The sequence below is a fragment of the Mustela nivalis genome, assembly GCF_964662115.1.
Source record: "Mustela nivalis genome assembly, chromosome: 8".
Lineage (NCBI taxonomy): Eukaryota > Metazoa > Chordata > Mammalia > Carnivora > Mustelidae > Mustela > Mustela nivalis.
In genome coordinates this window covers 7,060,513-7,080,848 of record NC_139027.1, presented here as the reverse complement: position 1 = coordinate 7,080,848, position 20,336 = coordinate 7,060,513, and the positions used below count along the sequence as shown (strand labels likewise).

The window sequence follows — 20,336 nt, the reverse complement described above, 5'->3', positions numbered from 1 at the left end:
TCTTATGCCTGGATGACTTTCTCTTTGCCTGGGAAATCTTTCAGACTCCGCTGTAGTTCCACTTCCTCCAGGAAGCCCTACAGGCCCTCACCACTCCTGGACTCCACTTAATGCTAAATGCTTTGGCCAGAATCGGAGCTACCTTAGGCACTCAGCACTACAGAGAAACAAACCATTACTAATACAAAACCAAAATGCTCAAGTCCACTCCAAACACAGGAAGAGAAATCAGAGGGGAAAGATACAGCATCTTAGTCTGCTACGCTTAAAATACTTAACTTTTGCAAATTTTGCAACTGATGGCATTGCCTAGGCCCCTCACAGGGCAAGGAAGGAACCCCCCAGTACTGCGGAGCTCTGAGCCTGAAGGCCCACGGGCTTCCACAGAGAACCTGATCTATCAGCGACATGGTTTTGTACTCAGGTGTCCCCGAGATGGGAACTTCTAAAGTAATTCCACAAAATAAGTACATGTTCACTTATGGTGTATACAGTACGTGCTTAGCAAGCGTTTGACTGAATACTCGTCCGGTAGACGAGAAAGATTAGAAAAATATAATTAATATGTTACTTAATTAGCTCCCAGATGTACTGAGGGCTAAAAAAGGTTACCCCCCACCCCCAGACAAAGAGAACAAGGGGTGGGGAGTGGAGGGGCAAGGGATGAGTGACGGGTGGGAAAGGGGGTCGCTAGAGGCCAGGGAGGGAAAGAGAGAATAAAGACCCTTAAGATAACAAGGACCAAACCCCAGACTCTACAGGAGGGACAGGAAGTCCTGAAAACCCAGTTCGGAGTTCGCGCAGGACCAGGGGGCCACCGAGAAAAGAGAGGTTGGTCCGCCCCGCCCCCAGCAAGTCCCTCCTTCCGCCGCTCGCTCCGCCCCCAATAAAAAAATCAAACCGGGAACCTCTACCCGGCCGCCTCCCATTGGCTATGCGAATGAGCGAAGCCCGCGAGGACCAATGAGCCGTGGCCACGGCTTGGCGAACGCCTTCCGGCCCGTCCCCTCCGTGCCGCCCGGCGCCTGCCTCACAGGCCGAGGGCGGGACGTGGGGCGGCGGGGGCGCGGCGCGCGGAGCTCAGGCGACGGCGGGACTACACGACGGCCGGGGCGCTCGGCATGGCTCGCCTGGTGCTGGGTAGGCGCCGGCTTCCTGGTGTCGGGAGGCCGCCTGGGAGGTCCCGGCGGGGCGGGCGTGCGGCCTCAGCCGGAGCAGGGGTGGGGGATGGCGGGCCCGGCCGGCGCGAGGGTGCGGGGCCCTGCCGGACTCGGGGCGCGTGCGGAGGGGAGGCGCGTCGGCGGGGGCTCCCGCAGCCCACCCAGGGGAGCGTGGCGCGGCGGGGACGCGGAGCCCCGGGGCTGGGCGCGAACCCGGGGCCGAGGGGCGGCGGCGGGCCGGGCGGGAGCCGAGGCCGGGAGCTGCGTGGGAGCCGCGCGGAGCACCTTGATCCCAGGCGGAGGTTCCGGCCGGGGGCGGCCTGAGAGGGTCAGGGTCAGGGCTCCCTTGATCCGGGCCGGCTGTCCTCACGCCGGCCTGCGTGCGGCTCGGCCGCGGGGTCACCACCTGTTCTGTGGAATTGCCACTGACGAGGACCGAAATACCAAACCCCAGCCCTGGGATCAGACCGAAGAGTTGCCTGCGAAAGGGAACGGGGCCTTCCAGAAGCCCTTTAAGCGTGGTGGAACTTTCAGAAAGTCGGTGGAACGCGGACTTCCACGAATTACGTAAATGCCCGTTTTAGAAACGACGGCGAGGGAGGTTGAGGATGATCCCGACCCTTTTCTGGCGCCCCTTGGTCCCAGCCCAGCTCAGCCCAGGCGCTTCACCGGCGTTCCCGGGACGCCCTGGGCGCAGACCAGACCCCCGCCCGCCCCCGCTTGTGCTGGCTGGGTGACCCGGAGCGGGCCGCTTGGCCACTCTGGGCCGTTGTCAGGATGAATGAGTTCACTCAGGTCTCAGGAGGGTAAGCGAGATACAAATACTTGCCGTGGGGCTGCGGAGAGAACGCGGAGGAGGCGGGAGGACCCCAGTCTCTGTTTAGTTGCTCCCGGGTGAGTTCAGAGTCCGCTCCCGAAGAGTCCGGGGTTCTCTCAGTTACCTCATGATTCGAATAATTGTAGTCAACCCTTTGGGGAGCCCTGCTGGTTTCTAGATGACCGCGTTGGGATCGGGTACTCTTGCTGGCAGGTGTAGGACAGAGATGTTGCTGATGTGGGTTTGTAACATCCTGAAGTACTGTGGAGGAATAATGGGGAGCCGCAGATGGCAAAACCATCTGCTCACATAGATTCTAGACACTCGGATATGCCAGTTTCCCACTGGTGCTCATTATCGGTGAGTGGAAATGCGATGCGAATTTCAGAAACAGAACGTTCATTAGTGGAGGTTGACCTACTTTATCATCTTAAGTGGTCTGGGGTTTTTTGTTGGTTTTCTTGAGGGTTTTCATAGGGGATAGTGACTCCCTTCTTTCTGCTGTTGGAATTTATGCATCTTTTGAACTGTTTTTTTTTTTTTTCTCTGAGTATTTCATTTCATTCTAACCCTCCTAGGTTATACTGCCTTTTAAGGAATTTGGGTTTCAAATCTCTGTTATCCAGGTATTTCCCCTGGAGAGCCATTTAAAAGAAAGGGGAGTCCCTTGTGAGAATCAGGCAAAATTTAAAGAAAATTAAAACTCCAACAACATGGTTAGAAGAAAAAAAAAAAAAAGCCCGAGTCCGTGTTACACTGATGTCATGACCATTTTTGTATGGAAAGGAAGCACATTCCCGAGGTAAAAATCATGGCCCATCCCTGAGGTGACTCCAGCCTGCTGTCCCTGATTGATGGAGAAGGGAAAGAAACCAATTCTCCTACCACAATCTACCTAATGACCCTCCTTGGGATTATACGAATGCAGTCTCCAGTCCTTTGGTTAAAAATCTGGATTGCGTAACCATCTTTCTAATGAGGTGGCCTTAGGCAGGTTACCCTTTCTGTGGCTCCGTTTTCTGGTCTAAAAATGGGCATGATGATACATACCACATAGATTTCTCAAAATGAGTTAATATATCTTAGTTGTTTAGACAGTTCTGGTGTGTAATGTCCTTTAAGCATTATTCATAGTTAACATGTCAGTGTCTGGAGAGTAGTTGGACAGATACATACATCAAAATATTAGCTATTCCCCATCCCTCCTGTAAGATTATCTCTTAAGGAAATATTTATATTTATTTGGGGGAGAAGGCAAGTATAAGAATTTTCAGCATTAGTCTGTTAATTGTGACAAGTTGGAAATAAATTCTGTGGGGGTAGACTGGCAGCGTGATAGAGCCATTAAGAATGGCTATGTAGGGGGTGAAGGTGATCCGTAACTACATAGGAAATGTCTTTAACTTATTTTGAGTGAAAAAAAATTATGGAAAAGAATGTGTAGTAAGATCACATGCATATAAATAAAAGTTTTAGACCTCTAGATTACATGGAGATGTCGGTAAGAATAGTCACCAAAATATCGCTCATCCTAGTGGAACTGTTGATGGGTTTCTTTTGCATTTTTGAAAATTCCACAGTGAGCTCAATGTAATGAACAAGTGTCAGTTCGTGTTGATTTTACAAAAAATGATAAACTTTAGAAAGTAGAACTCCATGGAGGATTTTCCAGGACCAGTCTTAAGTTCTAAGCTTGTTCAGAATTAAGATTCTCTCTGCTTAGGTTCTTAATTTACTTGCTTTGTTAAATACGTCAAACTCCTCTTAACCTTTCCTGCAGCAACAGAAAGATTAGTGAGCAATGCAGTCCAGTAGAGATAATAATGCAAACTTTATATCTGATTTTAACTACTCTAACAGCCTCGTTTAAAAAGGTAAAAGGAAACAGGTGAAATTAATTTTAATATATATTTCCCCAGTGTATATAAAATATCATTTTAGCATGTTATATCAAAAATACTAAGAAGATGCTTTTTTCCCCCTACCCAGTCTTCAAAATTTAGTGGGTTTTTTAATACCATCAGTGCCTGTTGGGGCAGCCACATGTGGCGGGTGGCTGCTGTATTGGACAGCAGCAGTTACCAAGAGAACCCCACTTCGGATGGCCTGATCTCCATCCACATGCACCCTTTCCCATCTTGGGAAGTGGGAAAGGAGGTCATCCTGTCCCAGGCTGCTCCCATCACTGGCTCTGGTTCCCTCCCTTCCTGATTCCAGGCATTTTGTTTCATGATTCCTCCACTTTTTCTTAGTCTCTCTCACTCCCCATATTTTTTCCCTTCGCGCTCAGATCACTTCCCTTTGAAGAGAAACTTTCCTTCCACCCCACATTTGCTTGCCTTCTTGTGCTCTTCATAATAAGTCTTGTTTTAAAGACTTACCTGTTGTTTCCATCAACTTGTTCCCTCCTACACTCCAGCCTTCTGCAGATTGGCTGCTGCGTATTTTCACTACTCCGCCACAGCTGTCCTGCGGCGGAGGACAAGTCCTGCAGTTAGTTTTCAGTCTCCTACTTGACCTCCTAGTAGCGTGTCTTACTGTTGGGCATTTCAACTTTCCCTGGGTTTGGGTGATACCACTCTCCCACATTGCAGCCAGAAAACTCTAGAAAACAAATCTGGTCATACCCCTCTGCATGATAGCCTTTTATGTCACATAGTAAAGTACACAGTTGCAATATTCTTTTTTTTTTTTTTTTTTTTAAGTAGTCTCCAGGGGCACCTGGGTGGTTCAGTCAGTTAAGGGTCTGCCTTTGGCTCAGGTCATGATCCCAGAGCCCTGGGATCGAGTCCCACATCAGGCTCCTTGCTGAGCAGGAAGCCTGCTTCTCGCCCACTTGCCACTCCTCCCTGCTTGTGTACGCATGTGCTTGCGCGCGCTCTCTCTCTCTCTCTCTCTCTGTGTCAAATAAATATAATCTTAATAAGTAAATAACTAAAGTAGTCTCCATGCCATGTGGGGCTTGAACTCCCATCCCTGGCATTGAGAACGGCATGCTTTGCTCTGCTGACTGAGGCAGCCAGGCACCCCTGGGACGCAGTCTTCTTGAACAGTATGATTACATTGTTCCTTCATGCCCACGACCTAGTGAACCATTTTCACCTGAGCAGTAAAAAGACAACAGTGGTTTAATGGGAAGAACTTGGAAAAAGAAGTCAGAGGCCACAGATGGGCCACTTGATGTGCCTTTGTTTCCGTATTTATTAAAGAGGGATTATCCCTGCTCTTTAGTTAGTGTTGCTGTGAAAAACCCAGTGACCTACTGTGTTTGAGAGTGATTTGAAGATTCAAAGTGCTGTATAAGTAGAAGATGGAAGATTTAGCAGTGGAGCAGTTAGCACTGGTGTACGCACCTTCCTGGAGAAACTCTCCGTTGGTTATTCAGCAAAGCTCGGTTCAGAGTCTTCCAAATTCTGTCCACAAGGCTTAGGAAAATGTGACTAAGATGGTGCGCGCCCATGCTGCCTCAGAGGACAGGTCGGTTTCACAGTTTGGTACATCAGTAGATTAAAAGAAAGAAATTATATGATCATCTTCATAGATCCTAAGAAAAGGTAACAGGAATTTCTCTAATATCATCAAGTTTATTTTTCAACCCAAAGCCAGCAAATGAGAAAATATTAAAGTCAAGAATAGTGCATTATTAAGCATTATTAAGCATATTGTATTAGATGCAATGCAGTTGGAAAACAAGGAAGTCCTATATATATTTAAAAGGAGGAGGTGGACCTGGATAGTACTACCAATTCAGAACTTTTGAGTTCTTAAGATATTCGTAAGTCAGTTCAGAACTTGTTTTCCTATATAATTGTTAAAAATTACATTTCAAGTCCTAGAGTAGCTAGCAAAATGCACAAGGTCCACAATGTGGCTAAACTGTGCTGTTAATAATGCAGGACTCCATGCTCGCTTTATAACCTGGATGAGAAAATTCTTTGTAAGCGCATCCAACAACATTTTAAGTGCCTGCAGATTGCCATGAATAGTGTTAGCAGAAGTAAAACTGTTTATAAAAGCGGTTATTGCCCTTGATGTCCCAGTTTAGTGGAGGAAGCAAGTGATTTTTCCTCCAAAAGTAGTAAAGGTAGCGTGCTAATATCACAACTGTGTGTCACAAGAAATAAATGCTATGTGCACTGTCCAGGCTCACAGGGTGGCCTCCCAACTTCTCAGTGTCCTCGCCCATGAAATGGCCGTAGTAGTAGTACCTCCCAGGGTGATTGTGAAGAGTGAAGATGTTCGTGTATAATCACGAAGTAAGAAATGTTTTGTCAGTTGCAGCTCGAGAGGTGAAAGTGTGGCCTCTGTGTCCTTGTGTCCTGTGCCAGGGAGAGCGAGATCCCAGGGGCTGCAAGGGCGGCAAGCTGGGGGCGGGGCTGGGGGTCTGAAGGGCCCTGCCCCGGGAGCACCTTGGGCTATTGACTCCCGTTACTGAGTTTGCTGCCAGAGCCTGAACCCTTTCACTCATGTTTGCTTTGTGTCGCCGCAGGTCTGATGAGCTGCACCTTCTTCCTGGCAGCGAATGGTCTCTATTCCTCCAGCGACGATGTGATCGAGCTGACTCCATCAAATTTCAACCGAGAAGTTATTCAGAGTGATAGCTTGTGGCTTGTAGAATTCTATGCTCCCTGGTAAGTAGAAAGCCGTTGTGGGCTATATATGGTACCCCATAAAGTTAGAGAAAATACTATTTGAAAGTGTGGTTTTATTCAGTCATCTAGTTTATCTAGCTTACTGCTTGTTTAAAAGAAGTAGGGAAGTGGGAGACTCCCTAGAGTGGTGTGAGTTAAAGGCCGTGGAGATTGAGTCCACTGAAAAAATACGGTTGAAGCAGCTAACTGTTGCAAAAAAGAAGAAATAAAATCCTTCTGATTTTAAGAAGGTATATTTCAATGATGAGGCAAGTGGGATCTTGATGGGAGGGAAACATGTTTATGCTGAAAAGTACTGGGCACAGGAAAGGGAAGATAGATTCCATTCTGTTTCTTGAAGAGTGTTGCTTCCAGAAATAGGTCATTAAAAACTGGTTTAATTTAAAAATTCTTCTCTTTCCTTACATGCATTGCTGGCGATGGGGACCCTTATGGGATAAAGATGCAGTTATTGTTGAAATAAATGGTGCATGATTATACATAGTCAAAATACAGTATTGCACTAATTATTTATGTAGTTCAGTCTATAATGCAAACAAAACAGAAACCCAACAAATAGGCAAGTGTAGAGACAAATGAATGGAAACTGCAAAATGTGCTCAAGGCTGTTACTTCTGTAATCTAGCAGACTGTGAGTACCCTTAGGAGACCTGGGTCCCAGCCAGCTGTGTCCCGCACATGATCTCAGGAAGTCCTTTTAGATGTGAGCTGCGCCCCCTATGCTCACATAGATGTAGTCAGTGAAATTCTTACAGATACTTACTTGGCTTGAGAAGGGTACATTTGAGGATATACCTGATGGAAGGTTTTCCTTTATTGCTGTAATTTTTTCCTTTGCAAGACCATGAAACTGACTTTTGGAAACTCATTACCAGTCCTCATGGACTATTTCAGTTAATGTCCAGTGTAGCAAATTAAGGTAAAAACCCTCTACTTTTATGTTGCCACATTGTGAATACTACTTATCTGAGTGCCTTTATTATTTTTTTTAAAGCCTCTCTTTTTTTTGTTAAATCCAAATGAGCATTCTGTATGAGTTAATTCATTTGTATTAGTAAATGTACAGATTGTAATTGTACAAACTGTTCTGTTGTTGAATGCTTTTGTATGCAGTTTTTATGTTAGATTTTTTTTTTCTTTTATCATTTATGGCATGAGTAACTGACATTGTTTTGGGGAGCTACTATATAAAGATAATATACCTCATTCCAAAACTAAACCAAAGAGCATCATTGAGAAAGCCGGATCTGGACCCTGTAGTTAATGGTTAACTGTTAGTGGCAGTTTTGCTTCCTAATGTTCTGGGGAACAGGAGGTCTCATTAGAGCAGGTATTTTTTCCCCCTCTTCTTGTATTGGAACTTGGCAGCTTGGTGAAGGCTTTGAATTCCTTCCAGAATAAAGATTTTCCTCTTTTGCATGTAAAATAAAGCATATAGGACTGTGTAGGGAACCTAAAATATCTAAATAACATCAAAATATTAAAATAAATCTTGATGTGGTTATGTGGTACTCGTTCACTGGGACAGTAAATACCAAGATCTGGCAGCAGCTCTAATGCCTAGACACCATCGTCCCGAAGTAGTTATGAGCATAGGCAAGGCTAGAAGAGAAGTGTAGCACTGGGGCAGGGATCTAAGAGTAGGCATGTGTAATGTCCATCGTTGAAGGAAAGCCTTCATTTCCATTACAAGCTAGCAAAATAGAGGTGTCTCCCCCCCATCAGAAGTTCTTGAAGCCCCTGCATTTTTGTCTACCAACACCTTCAGGGTCTGTGGACCACAAGTGAGGAACCCTTGGGTTAGAGATATGCATATCAAAACTGAAGGTAACATACGCTCTTGACAATCTCTGATTTGAGTCCTTTCATAGTATAAGCTGAAATTAAAGAGGCGCAAAGTCCTATAAAACTTTGGCTCCTGGACTTCTAAGCAGGAGCACGTGGACAGCAGGATATTAGATAGAAGTATGTAGAAGCAGCATTCCAGGACATTTCCCAGAAGATCCTGACGTACATTCATTCATTCATTCATTCATTTAAAGATTTTATTTATTTATTTGACAGACAGACAGTGAGAGAGGGAACACAAGCCAGGGAAGCAGGGGAGGGAGAAGCAGGCTTCCTGCCGAGCAGGAGGCCTGACGTGGGGCTGGATCCCAGGACTCCTGGATCATGACCTGAGGCCAAAGGCAGATGCTTAATGACCAAGCCATGCAGGTGCCCCAAGGTCCTGACTTCTAAAATATTGGATTAAGCTTAGGCCCCTGTGGAAGGTGATAGTACATAGTGATTAAGAACGTGGGACCTGGAGTCAGACACCTATCCAGCAGATCTGTCACCGGTCCGCTGTGTGATAGTGGACAGGTTTGTTAATTTCTCCACCTCTGTCTCCTCATCTGGAAGATGAAGATAACAAGGCCTGTCTTCACTATCGTGCCAATGAAATGATTGTATTTGCTCATTTGGTGTTTAGAAACCTAGATAGGAGACTTGACTTTGTTTTGTCAAAAAAAAAACCAAAAAAAACAAAAAATAATCACCTATGCGTAAACTGGTTATGGTATCTTCATACAATGAATGTTACTCAGCCATAAAAACAATTTAATGTCTGCAGGTTTGATAAAGGGTATAAACATAACAGGTTTGTGTATGTATAACTTTTTAAAAGCACTCATCTGTATGTGTTATGTTTTACAATAATTTATTTCAGATATTGTTCCCTACAAGATTAAAATTGTTTTTTCTTGTGTTCTCGTCTGCCTCTCTCTTGCCCTTTTAACTCCCCACCTTGTGGTATCGAGGACTTTTCAGCTTGTGAGGCTTATAAATTTGGGATTACATGTACATTTTTAGCTCCACATGCTGCTGTGGGAGCCAAAGAGCATTGAGATTTAGGCTCTTAATATTGATGGCCTCATCTATAAAATGAAGAGGTTGGATTAGATCAGGGAATATCAAACCCAATGGGCTTAAGGATCACTAGCTTATCTTACTAAAATGTGGGCTCCTGAACCCCTTCTGTAGGCATTCTAATTTTATGGCGCCCAAGAATCTGCATTTCGCCTGGCCTTATAGAACTCAGACCAAACACTGAGGTACACTTGACCATAAAAATGCTAAAGTTCCTACCCAGGGATAGAGTTCCAGGGAACAGTTTAAACTCTTCAAATACAATTTGATTAAACAGTAATTTGAAAACTTTTTAAGTTAATATATAAAAAAGGATTATTGTAAAGTCACTTAAAATGGCTAGTTCCTTCTCGCCACCGATCAGGTTTTATAAGTACATGTATTCCCGGCAAGCACCCGCCTCGTGCAAGCCACTCCGTAGACTGCTGGTGGAGTGTTTTTTTTTTTTAAGATTTTATTTATTTATTTGACAGCAAGCACAAGCAGGGGGAATGGCTGGCAGAGGGAGAGAGAGAAGCAGGCCCCCGCTGAGGAGGGGGCCTGATGCAGCACTTGATCCCAGGACACCGAGATCACGACCTGAGCCGAAGGCAGATAGACACTCAATGGACTGAGCCACCCAGATGCCCTGGTGGAGTATTTTTGAATTGGGGATTAAAGACATTAATTGTTGCCATGTGTTTTCATCTCCTAAAAGGTGTGGCCACTGTCAGAGGTTGACACCGGAATGGAAGAAAGCAGCAACTGCATTAAAAGTAAGTTTCTGAGACATCCACGTTCCCCTGTGAATGTGTAAATCAGTATGCAGCTGGGCTTGATGTAGGATTGGAAGGTCATTTGCATATTGAAGCTCAGAGCCTTTGTTCTGGTGCCAGAACCATGTAGGGAGCAAAGGGATAGCATACATTTAATTTTTATGTTGTCTATTTTTGTTAACTCGGTCTTCCAGATGAGTGACATGATGATTCTTCATCATGTTGATTCTGGGAGCTTCCGAGTTCCCACCAGGGCTGGCTTCTGTCTCACCCATCATTCCATGCAGGGAGGATTGTCCAGGCTAGAGCCCTCATTAATTCTGTTTGTCAGCCTAACCCTGCCCTTTACCATCTTGTCCCTGAGTCTACAAGAATCGAATGGTGGGTTTTGTGGAATCTGCTCCAGCTGAAAGAAAAGTAGCTAACGCTTTTCTGTTTTCACAGGATGTTGTAAAAGTTGGCGCAGTTGATGCAGATAAGCATCAGTCTCTCGGAGGCCAGTACGGCGTTCAGGGCTTTCCTACCATTAAGATTTTTGGCTCCAACAAAAACAGACCAGAAGATTATCAGGGTAAGGACTTTTCCTAACGACTCCATTCCTCTGGTTGGAATTCTAATTTGAACAGGTAAGTCAAAATTAGGAGCAAGGGCATGTCTGTTTTTGTAAATAAAGTATTTCAAAACACAGTCACACCTGTTAACGTATTGTCTGTAGTTGCTTTCACGCTCAGATGGCGGCATCCAGTAGCTGCTGCTGACAGGGAGGCCTGCCCAGCTGAAAATAAGTTCTTGTTTGGCCCTTCACAAAGAGTTCGCCAGCTCTTGGTCTAGAGTGAGAAAACCCTCTCTTTCTTGGTAGTACCTTTCTTAATTTGGTATATTCCCAGGTAGATTGGAGGAAGGGGTGCTGGTTCAGAGGGTTCAGGCCTCAGAAGGCTGTGGTCTGTTCACAGCTTGCCCTTCGGTGTGAGGACCTGTCAGCCAGGGCCATGGAAGGACACACTTGGAACGTGTTCTAAGTGGTGTTATACTGTATTTGTTTTCTGATGTCAGGTCTGAAAGTGTTGTCAGATGTTTTTCTCTCTTCCTTGGCAGTTTGATAAGAAACTATTTTTTTTTTTTTTTTTTTTTTTTAAAAGATTTTATTTATTTGACAGACAGAGATCACAAGTAGGCAGAGAGGCAGGCAGAGAGAGAGAGAGAGGAGGAAGCAGGCTCCCTACAGAGCAGAGAGCCTGATGTGGGGCTCGATCCCAGGACCTGGCATCATGACCTGAGCCGAAGGCAGAGGCTTTAATCCACTGAGCCACCCAGGCGCCCCAAGAAACTATTTTTTTAAAAAAAATAAAATTTTCCAGAGATTTTGTTAGAGTTTTGCCTTTAAACTGTGAAGATAACCTCACGGCCTATATCAACCGCACACTTCTGAGTCCATTACGAGCCCCCTGACTTTTTCTTGAGTATTGTAGTTTCTTGTTTGTTAGTTTTTTGTTATCTTTTTAAAGATTTTATTTATTTGATAGAGATCACAAGTAGGCAGAAAGAGGAAGGGAAGCAGGCTCCCCAATGAGCAGAGACCCCCATGCCGGGCTCTATCCCAGGACTCTGGGATCATGACCTGAGCTGAAGGCAGAGGCTTAACCCACTGAGCCACCCAGGCGCCCTGAGTAATATAGTTTTTGATGAAATTTCTAAGGGCTGTTGTCATTATTGAGTTTCAGTTACAGGGTTTAATATTTCTTAGATTAGGAGTAAATTCAGCTAGAGAACATAAAAAAAAAGCCCAAGATAACTGTGTCATACGCAGGGTAGAACAAAGAGGCCTGGACTGCTTTCTAGTTTCTTGGCTTCACATATTTCACATCCTTTGTCCACATTTTTTTTTCTCTCTGTTATCATAGAACTAGTTTCTTCTATTTTTCTCAGTTGGTAATTTGCTCTCTGCTGTGGCAACTAGATAATAAGTTTCTTACTCATCTGTGTCCATGTTGCACATTATGTAAACATTTGTGAGTTACTTTCCTTTGTAGATGATATTGATAGGTCAACAGGAAGGTGTTCTTATTCACACTAGTAATCTAAAACTGAAGAAGGGGATTAGGTTTTCCCAGTGAAAAGTCTAGTGCAAAAGGCATTACAGGGAGAACTTGGCCCTTTGTTAAATACACGTTCGTACTGTTGGGTGTGTTCAAACATCCGATGAAGCTGACAGATTGAGGTAGTGTCCTCCAGGCACACAGCTCACCGCCACCTGTCCGTCTGATTGTGCTATGTCTTCCTGTAGGTGGCAGAACTGGTGAAGCCATCGTAGATGCTGCTCTGGGTGCTCTCCGCCAGCTCGTCAAGGATCGCCTTGGGGGAAGGGGCGGCGGATACAGTTCCGGAAAGCAAGTAAGGCTGTATAGTGTTAGTTTTTGATGTGTGTAATGATTCTGATGCCAGAGTATGGATTCCTTGTAGAGGATAGGTTTTTTTGTTGTTGTTGTTGTTTTACTTTTTTTAAAGTCACTACTACTATTGTAGGTAGTAGAACTTTCGGTTAAAAACAGGTTAGATCAGCTAATGCCAGAGGGGGGCAACCAACCATCCTGTTCATTTGACCTCCTCAGAGGCAGTCCCAGGGTGGCTTGCCACAACTGTAGGCCAAGAACCAGGCCACAGATGGGCGTCTGTGTCCCCATGCTAAAATGGAAGAGTTTGAGCTGTAGACCGAGAAAGAGCTCCAGGCCGGGGGAGCCAGGCTCTGGGGTCCTATGGCCGCTGTAGTTGTAAAGCGGAAAGAGAAGAGACCAGGTGGACTTTGGGCAAAGAGGGGGGAAATTTGAATGATCTCTTGGCCTGTATCTGGCAATCAGCCTGAAATCCTGGAAAACGCGTATGAATGGACAGGAAGAAGACAAAGACGTTCTTGTTCCATGGATTGGTATTTTAGATGTCCGTGTAGGAGATGGGATGTTTAACCATGATGTACTTATATTCTCGTGAAGAGGCCTTAAATTCTTACAAATAGAGATAAAATGGCCCTTGACTCTTAAAGAGACCAGTACAACTAGCTCCTTGTCTCCCTGCTTCCATGGCTTTTGGCCCAAGCGCCAGTAAGCAGTAAACAGAACTGACTGCTTCTGAGCCTTGGTACTCAAGAAAGTTCTTTGGAGGCACCTGGCTGGTTCAGTTGGAGGAGCGGGTAACTCTTGATCTTGGGGTTGTGAGTTTGAGCCCCACATTGGGTGTAGAGAGGACTTAAATAAATAAAACTTTAAAAAAAGAAAATTCTTCGAAAAAAGGGATTAAATGTTATATTTAGCTTTCTTGAGTGATAGGGATTCTATCTATGGAAAGGTAGCAACTGTGGTGCATTTAACATCCTGGGATGAAGGAGCAGCTGTGCCCGGTCTGAATTAGAGTAGTGTTACTGGGCGGTTCTGTGAGCAGTGTGGGGTTTCCCTTAACAAAACAGCAAGGACAGAACTCAGGTGCGTGCGATAGCTTATACTGTAGGAGCTGGTAATTGACAGTAAACACCTCTTAACACGCAAAAATACTGTTAAGGAATGCCCCCAAACTGAGTAAGTTTTCACTTGAAAGAAAAGCTCCAAACCTCATTAAGATGTGGGTGAGACCGTTAAGTCTGTTTGGAACAGGAATAATGTGCTTTCTGGCCACGCCTAGTTTAATGTTCAGTGTCACCTGTGACAGGGTAGGAGTGAAAGTTCAAGCAAGAAGGATGTGATTGAGCTGACGGACGACAGCTTCGATAAGAATGTCCTTGATAGTGATGATGTTTGGATGGTTGAATTCTATGCTCCTTGGTGTGGACACTGCAAAAAGTAAGCGCTTTGTACCGAGTTCTGTGCGTCACGGTGCTTTCAGTACGGTCACCTCGATTGCTTCGAGGAAGCGGGCCCAGACCTAGGTAATCCCCAGGATCTCCAGAAAAACTCTGGACTCGAAGTGATGGTTACACGTTGGCATTAGAATCTTCTGTTGTGTTTTCAGAGATGAACAGGGAGCCAGCGTCCCGATTTGGGGAGGGCAGTGACAGAAGGCCCGGGAGGGAAACGGGGAAGGGTGGTGGTGCTTCAGGCCGCACGCGCGCACAGCCTGTGTCCAGGTGTGCTTTCACAGGCCTGGCCAGACGTGTGCACCTCAGCTAACGTATCTGTGCCAAGAGTTAAGATGCTTTAAGGTGCAAATATTTTTCTGTAGCCTTGAGCCAGAGTGGGCTGCTGCCGCTACGGAGGTCAAAGAGCAAACACAGGGAAAAGTGAAGCTCGCCGCTGTGGATGCCACCGCGAACCAGTTCCTCGCCAGCCGATACGGGGTGAGTGTGTCTGTAAGGCTTGTTTCTCTCAGAAATACACCGTGTTTTCAACTCTTCAGCCAGCGTTCCAAACCTCCCTGTGTGGTAGGAGGGCATTTGTAATGAAACTAAATGACTTGATTGTTAAAACTATTAAATCTTCAACTCAAGACTATCAATTTTTTTAATTAATTAATTTATTTTCAGCATAACTGTATTCATTAGTTTTTCACCACACCCAGTGCTCCATGCAGTCCGTGCCCTCTATAATACCCACCCCTGGTACCCCAACCTCCCACCCCCTGCCCCTTGAAACCCCTCAGATTGTTTTTCAGAGTCCAAAGACTATCATTTTTTTTTAATCCAGTATCTCACTATTTCTGCTGTGTGCTTTGTGCAAATATTCAGCTTGCCCAGGCTTTTACAAGTCGCTAACATTGCTTTCAAAGTCGGTCCATTTGTTCTAAACAGATGTGGTGTATGAAGTATATAGGTGAGTTTTGAATGAGCCTTGGCTAAGCCTGGTGGGCAGACTGTTAAAACCACCTGGTTAACAGACCTTTGTCTCCTCCCCGATCACTGATGTAGGCTGGGACATTGTTTTGTTAAATGACCTAGAAGGTAGTTTTAGAATCCATAGAGATTATTTTATTTCTTACTAAATGTTAATTTGATTGTCTTTTTTTTTCATAGATTAGGGGATTTCCTACAATCAAGATATTTCAGAAGGGAGAGTCTCCTGTGGATTATGATGGAGGGCGAACACGATCCGACATCGTCTCCCGGGCTCTGGATTTGTTTTCTGAGAATGCGCCACCTCCTGAGCTGCTTGAGGTAAACCACTTCCTTCACTCGAGATAGGAAGCACTTGTCCAGGCTGATGGCGGGGGCTCTGCCTCAGTGATGACTCTCATTTTGTCTTTTCAGATGAGCGCTTTCCCTTCTCTTCTAAAGCATTCTCTTGGAAGTGATACTGTACTTCCAAGTGGGGAAGATCTGTCTGATAAATTGTTGCGTCTTCATAACTTTTAGCACTAAAATAGTTACACTGCAGGGATAGATGTACCAGGCTGCTTATCAACAGAACGCCTCCAGTCACGCTGTCCTTGTTCTTCAAGTAATAGCTGTTCTGTGCAGCTAAGCATGTAGCGGGCATCGTGTGGGTACGTTTACGTCTGTTCCTCTCAGTTCCCACACGAATGCTTAGAGGTAAATATGCTTTTACCTCCGTTTTACATTTTTAAACAGAGGCACAGAGAGCCTCAAGGGCTTGTGCATATATAACACACGTATCTATCTGTCTAGCTAATGGTTGTCGGAGCCAGACTGCACCCAGGCTTTGTCACTGTAGAGACTGTGTGTGCGTGATGTCCGCTGGCACCCCAGAGGGAGGGCTAAGGGACAGATCACAGGAGCCCGTCACAGAGCAGAACTGTCGCTGGTGCCACAGTACTTAACGAGGCTGTCATATTCAGGAGGAGCCACTCGGTCCCGTGAACTGCTTTGCTCTTCAGTGAATGTGACAGGGCCAAGTCTTTGTTGTCACACTGACCTCTGGGTTTCGTGTCAGCGGCCTTCCAACCAGCTCTTATCTTCTGGGCCCACAGATCATCAGTGAGGACATCGCCAAGAAGACGTGTGAGGAACATCAGCTCTGCGTCGTGGCCGTGCTGCCCCACATTCTGGATACCGGTACGATGAGCAGAGGTTCCCTCGCTGTCTCCGCTCCGCGCTCCCGGCTCTGAGAACGCGTGCTCGGTTGATGAATGTGATGGACTCCTTTCTCTTTCCCCTGAAAAAATTCTGTCTGTTTCAATCAGGAGCGGCTGGAAGAAACTCGTACTTAGAAGTTCTTCTAAAGTTGGCAGACAAATACAAAAAGAAAATGTGGGGGTAAGTTGTCATTATCTCGGTAGGATTTGGCTGGAAGAGCTTCATTGCTCCTGAATTTTGGGTTTCCACTGTGTTCTCTGTCAGATGTGTCCTGTTTCTCTCTGGCTTTTTTTTTTAAAATAGGTAAATAACAATTATCCTCTAGAAGGAAAAGCAATCAGGATTCTTCTTTATATAAAAGACACTCATCTGTGCCACGGTGTACTCTTGCTCAGAGCAGTCATTTTATTTTATTTTATTTTTTTTAAGATTTTACTTATTTATTTGACAGTCAGGGATCACAAGTAGGCAGAGAAGCAGGCAGAGAGAGAGAGAGAGAGGAAGGGAAGCAGGCTCCCCGCTGAGCAGAGAGCCCGGATGTGGGGCTCGATCCCAGGACCCTGGGATCATGACCTGGGCCGAAGGCAGAGGCTTTAACCCACTGAGCCACCCAGGTGCCCCCAGAGCAGTCATTTAAATGGTGGTTGGGGTCCCAGCTTGCAAGCAAAAACCGAGTCCCCTAACGGCACTCTGGTACAGCTTTGAGGGCTAGATGAGGCAGAAGTAGAAGGTTGTTTTCTTACCCTTTTCCAAGTGAGGGGGTAGATACAGGCAGATTTCAAGGCACAGCGTGTCTGCCTCCTGTTGGATATTTTTGCTTCTCGTCCTCAATACCTCTTGCCGTCCCCCCGCCTCCTGCCCCTGCTGCCCTGCTCAGGTGCCGAGTTCCCAGGATTGTGGCCCTATAGAAAAGCACTTTCCGGTGCCCCTTAGTCTTCACCGCTGTAGCAGTTGAGTAAAGAAACGCAGTCGAGCATGTTCGTAGGTCTGGAATAACGACATGTCAGTAAATTTTACAAAGAAGTCACACTCCTAGAGAGCATGTGTAACCCTCCCAGTGATCAGTAGGAGTTCAGGTAACACAGACAGAAAACTTACCAGATTTAGTGGATATTTCAGAGGCCAAGAGGAAAATTTTGTAGATTTGAGGGACTTCGGGAGGTACAGGGTAGGGCTTCTAAGAGGGGCCTGGAGTTTAAGAGCGTGTCTAGAATACATTATTTTGGTAAACTTTTTTATTTCTACATCCCTTTCATTCCATAAAATAGTTGGAGTGTAATCATTTTTTCAATACCTGCTAATTATATTTCAACAAATTTGAAAGGGATCTTTACCCTGAAACCCGCCTGTCTTTCTAGGTGGCTGTGGACTGAAGCTGGAGCCCAGTCGGAACTTGAAAATGCATTGGGGATCGGAGGGTTTGGGTACCCTGCCATGGCAGCCATCAATGCACGCAAGATGAAATTTGCTCTTCTAAAAGGGTCTTTCAGCGAGCAAGGCATTAATGAGTTTCTCAGGTAATTTCTTGCTCTCTCGAGTTGTTTTTATTTCGTGGCTTCATTCTGTGGTGGTGTGGGTTCACAACTGGGTTTGCACAGACCAGCCAGTAGCTAGAATTGTTTGGCATCTGGCATTCCATCGAATTACATGTTTGCGTGCTAAGTCATCTTCCTGTAAGAGCTGTGTTCTCTTTCCTGTCGAAGGATTCTACAGAGCGTTGGCCACCTTGCCGTTTTGTGCCGCTGGCATTGAACTCTTCCTGATCCTCATAAAAGTCTCACATGGGCTGGAAGGAGCCCTTTCTCACCCATTCCCACCCTAGCATGCTCTGTGCCCCTGACCTCGGGTAGGATGGCTTCCGTTTCTGGCCATTAGCTCTAGAAGGTCATTCTGTGGAAACGAGCTTACTTCTGCAGTGACTTCAGACAGTTCGGAGCTGTCTGTCGGCCCTGCTCCTCAGCTCATCCCAAAGTTGACTTCATCGCCTTCCAGCAAATAGAAGGCAGCAGCGCTGCACTGTTTCGGTGAATGCGTCTCCTTATAACTGTGCCTTTCACAACGGTGAACCTCGTCAGCCCAGACCTTGTCTCTCTCCACTCGTGTAGAGCTGGTACTAAGCTCCGGGTAAAGAGCTGATGAACACGTATCTTGTAGGCTTTATGTATTGTGTACCGGATTCTTACACTGAAGTAAGAAGACGACACAATTAAGAAAATCAGAGAAAATAGTTTGTTACTGTAGTGTGAGAAATCTGTGTAAATGGACTCGCATAGTTTAGCCCGTGTTGTTCTGGGATCATCTACTTAGAAAAATGTCAACCTTTTTCAGCAGCGGATCCGTGTCAAGAACCTTAGGAAATGCATGAGAGCGATAAGTAACAAGATTGAGCCCTTGGACTCACTGACTGGCAATGACCCGTTCTAACCCCCAGCTTTGAGTTTATTCGTACTTCAACTAGTTTTTCTTTTCTGGTTTGTTGTTGTTTGTTGAGTACAGAGGAGGTAACTAGTCTGGAACTATCAGGGTTGCCCCTGCGTTCTACACCACCTGGGATAGCTTTTGTGTACTTAATTTGTATTTAAGCAAAATAAGTTTTTCTTAATTACTGGTGATAACTGGTTTTACCTGATGCCAATACCTGAGCAATTTCACACCTGGTCGCTTTGCTGTCCTTGCTTGCAAAGATAACACCATGCAGGAGCGAGAGGTGAGAAATGCCTCCGCAGGCACCTAGTAGGCAAGTAGCCGTTTTAAAAGCATTGACGTGCTCGCTGCGGCAGCACAGATACTGAAAGCGTTGTTCATGCACGCGCACTCGCTTTGGTCCTTCCCCCGCAGGGAGCTCTCCTTCGGGCGGGGCTCGACCGCACCTGTCGGAGGCGGGGCCTTCCCCCCCATCAGCGCCAGAGAGCCTTGGGACGGCAAGGATGGCGAGGTGAGTCCCCCGCCACGGGGCCACGTGCCCGCGGGACTTGTCGTTGGGCTGCTTGTCCAGCCGCTTCTAGCTCTCCTTGTCCATGTGCCTCTCTGCTGTTTGTCAGCCGAGTCCTTTCCACCGCGAGGAAGCCTTGGCATGGGGTCACAGACGTCCTGCCCTCTGCAGCCTTTCAAGGCCGCATGGCACTGGATATTCTTGACGAGACCGAGGTTTCCTTCCTGCATATCACCCCAAAACTGAGCATTTAGCCTGGAATTCATTTCCTCTGTGTCTGAGAAACAGTCACAGCTTTGGGATGAGTGTTTATTCTAGTACACTTCTGCCCCTTCCTCCTCCGAAGGACCAGCTAAATGGCTGTCGGTGTTAAGGAGGTGGGAATTTGTTAAATTCATGCTCCACCCAAGTTCTCAGAGTTTCCAGCTGACATACTAGGCAGTGTTCATGCAGGAGCTGGGTGAGGGAGGAACGGGCTCTCCGATCCGGGGCATCCCTAGAAATGACCACTCCATGGTGAGCCCAGGCGCTCGGAGCCCCCCCCCCGCCCCCCCGAGTCCCTGCAGGGCCTCACGTTGTCTTTGTTTTCCAGCTTCCCGTGGAAGATGACATTGACCTCAGTGACGTGGAGCTGGACGATTTGGAAAGAGATGAGCTGTGAGAGGCTTGGCACAGACTTCAGTTCGCTTTCCTTGGGAGAGTTCCCCAGCAGTGAAGGAACGTTCTTCACAATCAGATGAGTCTACCAGTGGCCTTTTTAACCAAGAAGTAGCACTTGATTGGTCATGTGAAAACACTGCACCAGTGAACTTTGCATCTCAAGAGAACAGTGAAAAATTCTATGAATTGTTGTAGCCAGTGAATTGGGTTGTATTCTGTCAAGTAATATTTTGAGGAAAACTGATGGGCTGTTGATATATTTTTCCCTCCCTCTGACTGCTGCTTGAATGTTCTTGGAGGCTGTTTCTTACATATTAAGTTTTTTTAATGTGATTCTTTCGTTTGAATATTAATGGCTTTTTTCCATTAAAAAATAAAATATTTTGGACAATGCCAATAAATGTATGAAATTAGTATCCACATCATAAAATCAGAGT

The 20,336-nt window shown here is 46.0% G+C and overlaps 1 protein-coding gene across 1 annotated transcript; it reads left to right on the top strand.

The window, feature by feature from the left end:
- The first annotated feature begins 1,011 nt into the window (after positions 1 to 1,011).
- On the top strand, positions 1,012 to 20,300 carry PDIA6 (protein disulfide isomerase family A member 6). The gene is made up of 13 exons (XM_082745521.1): positions 1,012 to 1,140; positions 6,467 to 6,608; positions 10,237 to 10,294; positions 10,739 to 10,865; positions 12,579 to 12,685; positions 13,991 to 14,121; positions 14,501 to 14,615; positions 15,288 to 15,428; positions 16,202 to 16,286; positions 16,415 to 16,487; positions 17,666 to 17,824; positions 19,146 to 19,242; positions 19,832 to 20,300. The coding sequence occupies exons 1-13, from the start codon at positions 1,122 to 1,124 to the stop codon at positions 19,898 to 19,900; spliced, it is 1,323 nt and encodes a 440-aa protein (XP_082601647.1). The 5' UTR covers positions 1,012 to 1,121; the 3' UTR covers positions 19,901 to 20,300.
- Positions 20,301 to 20,336: the final 36 nt, after the last annotated feature.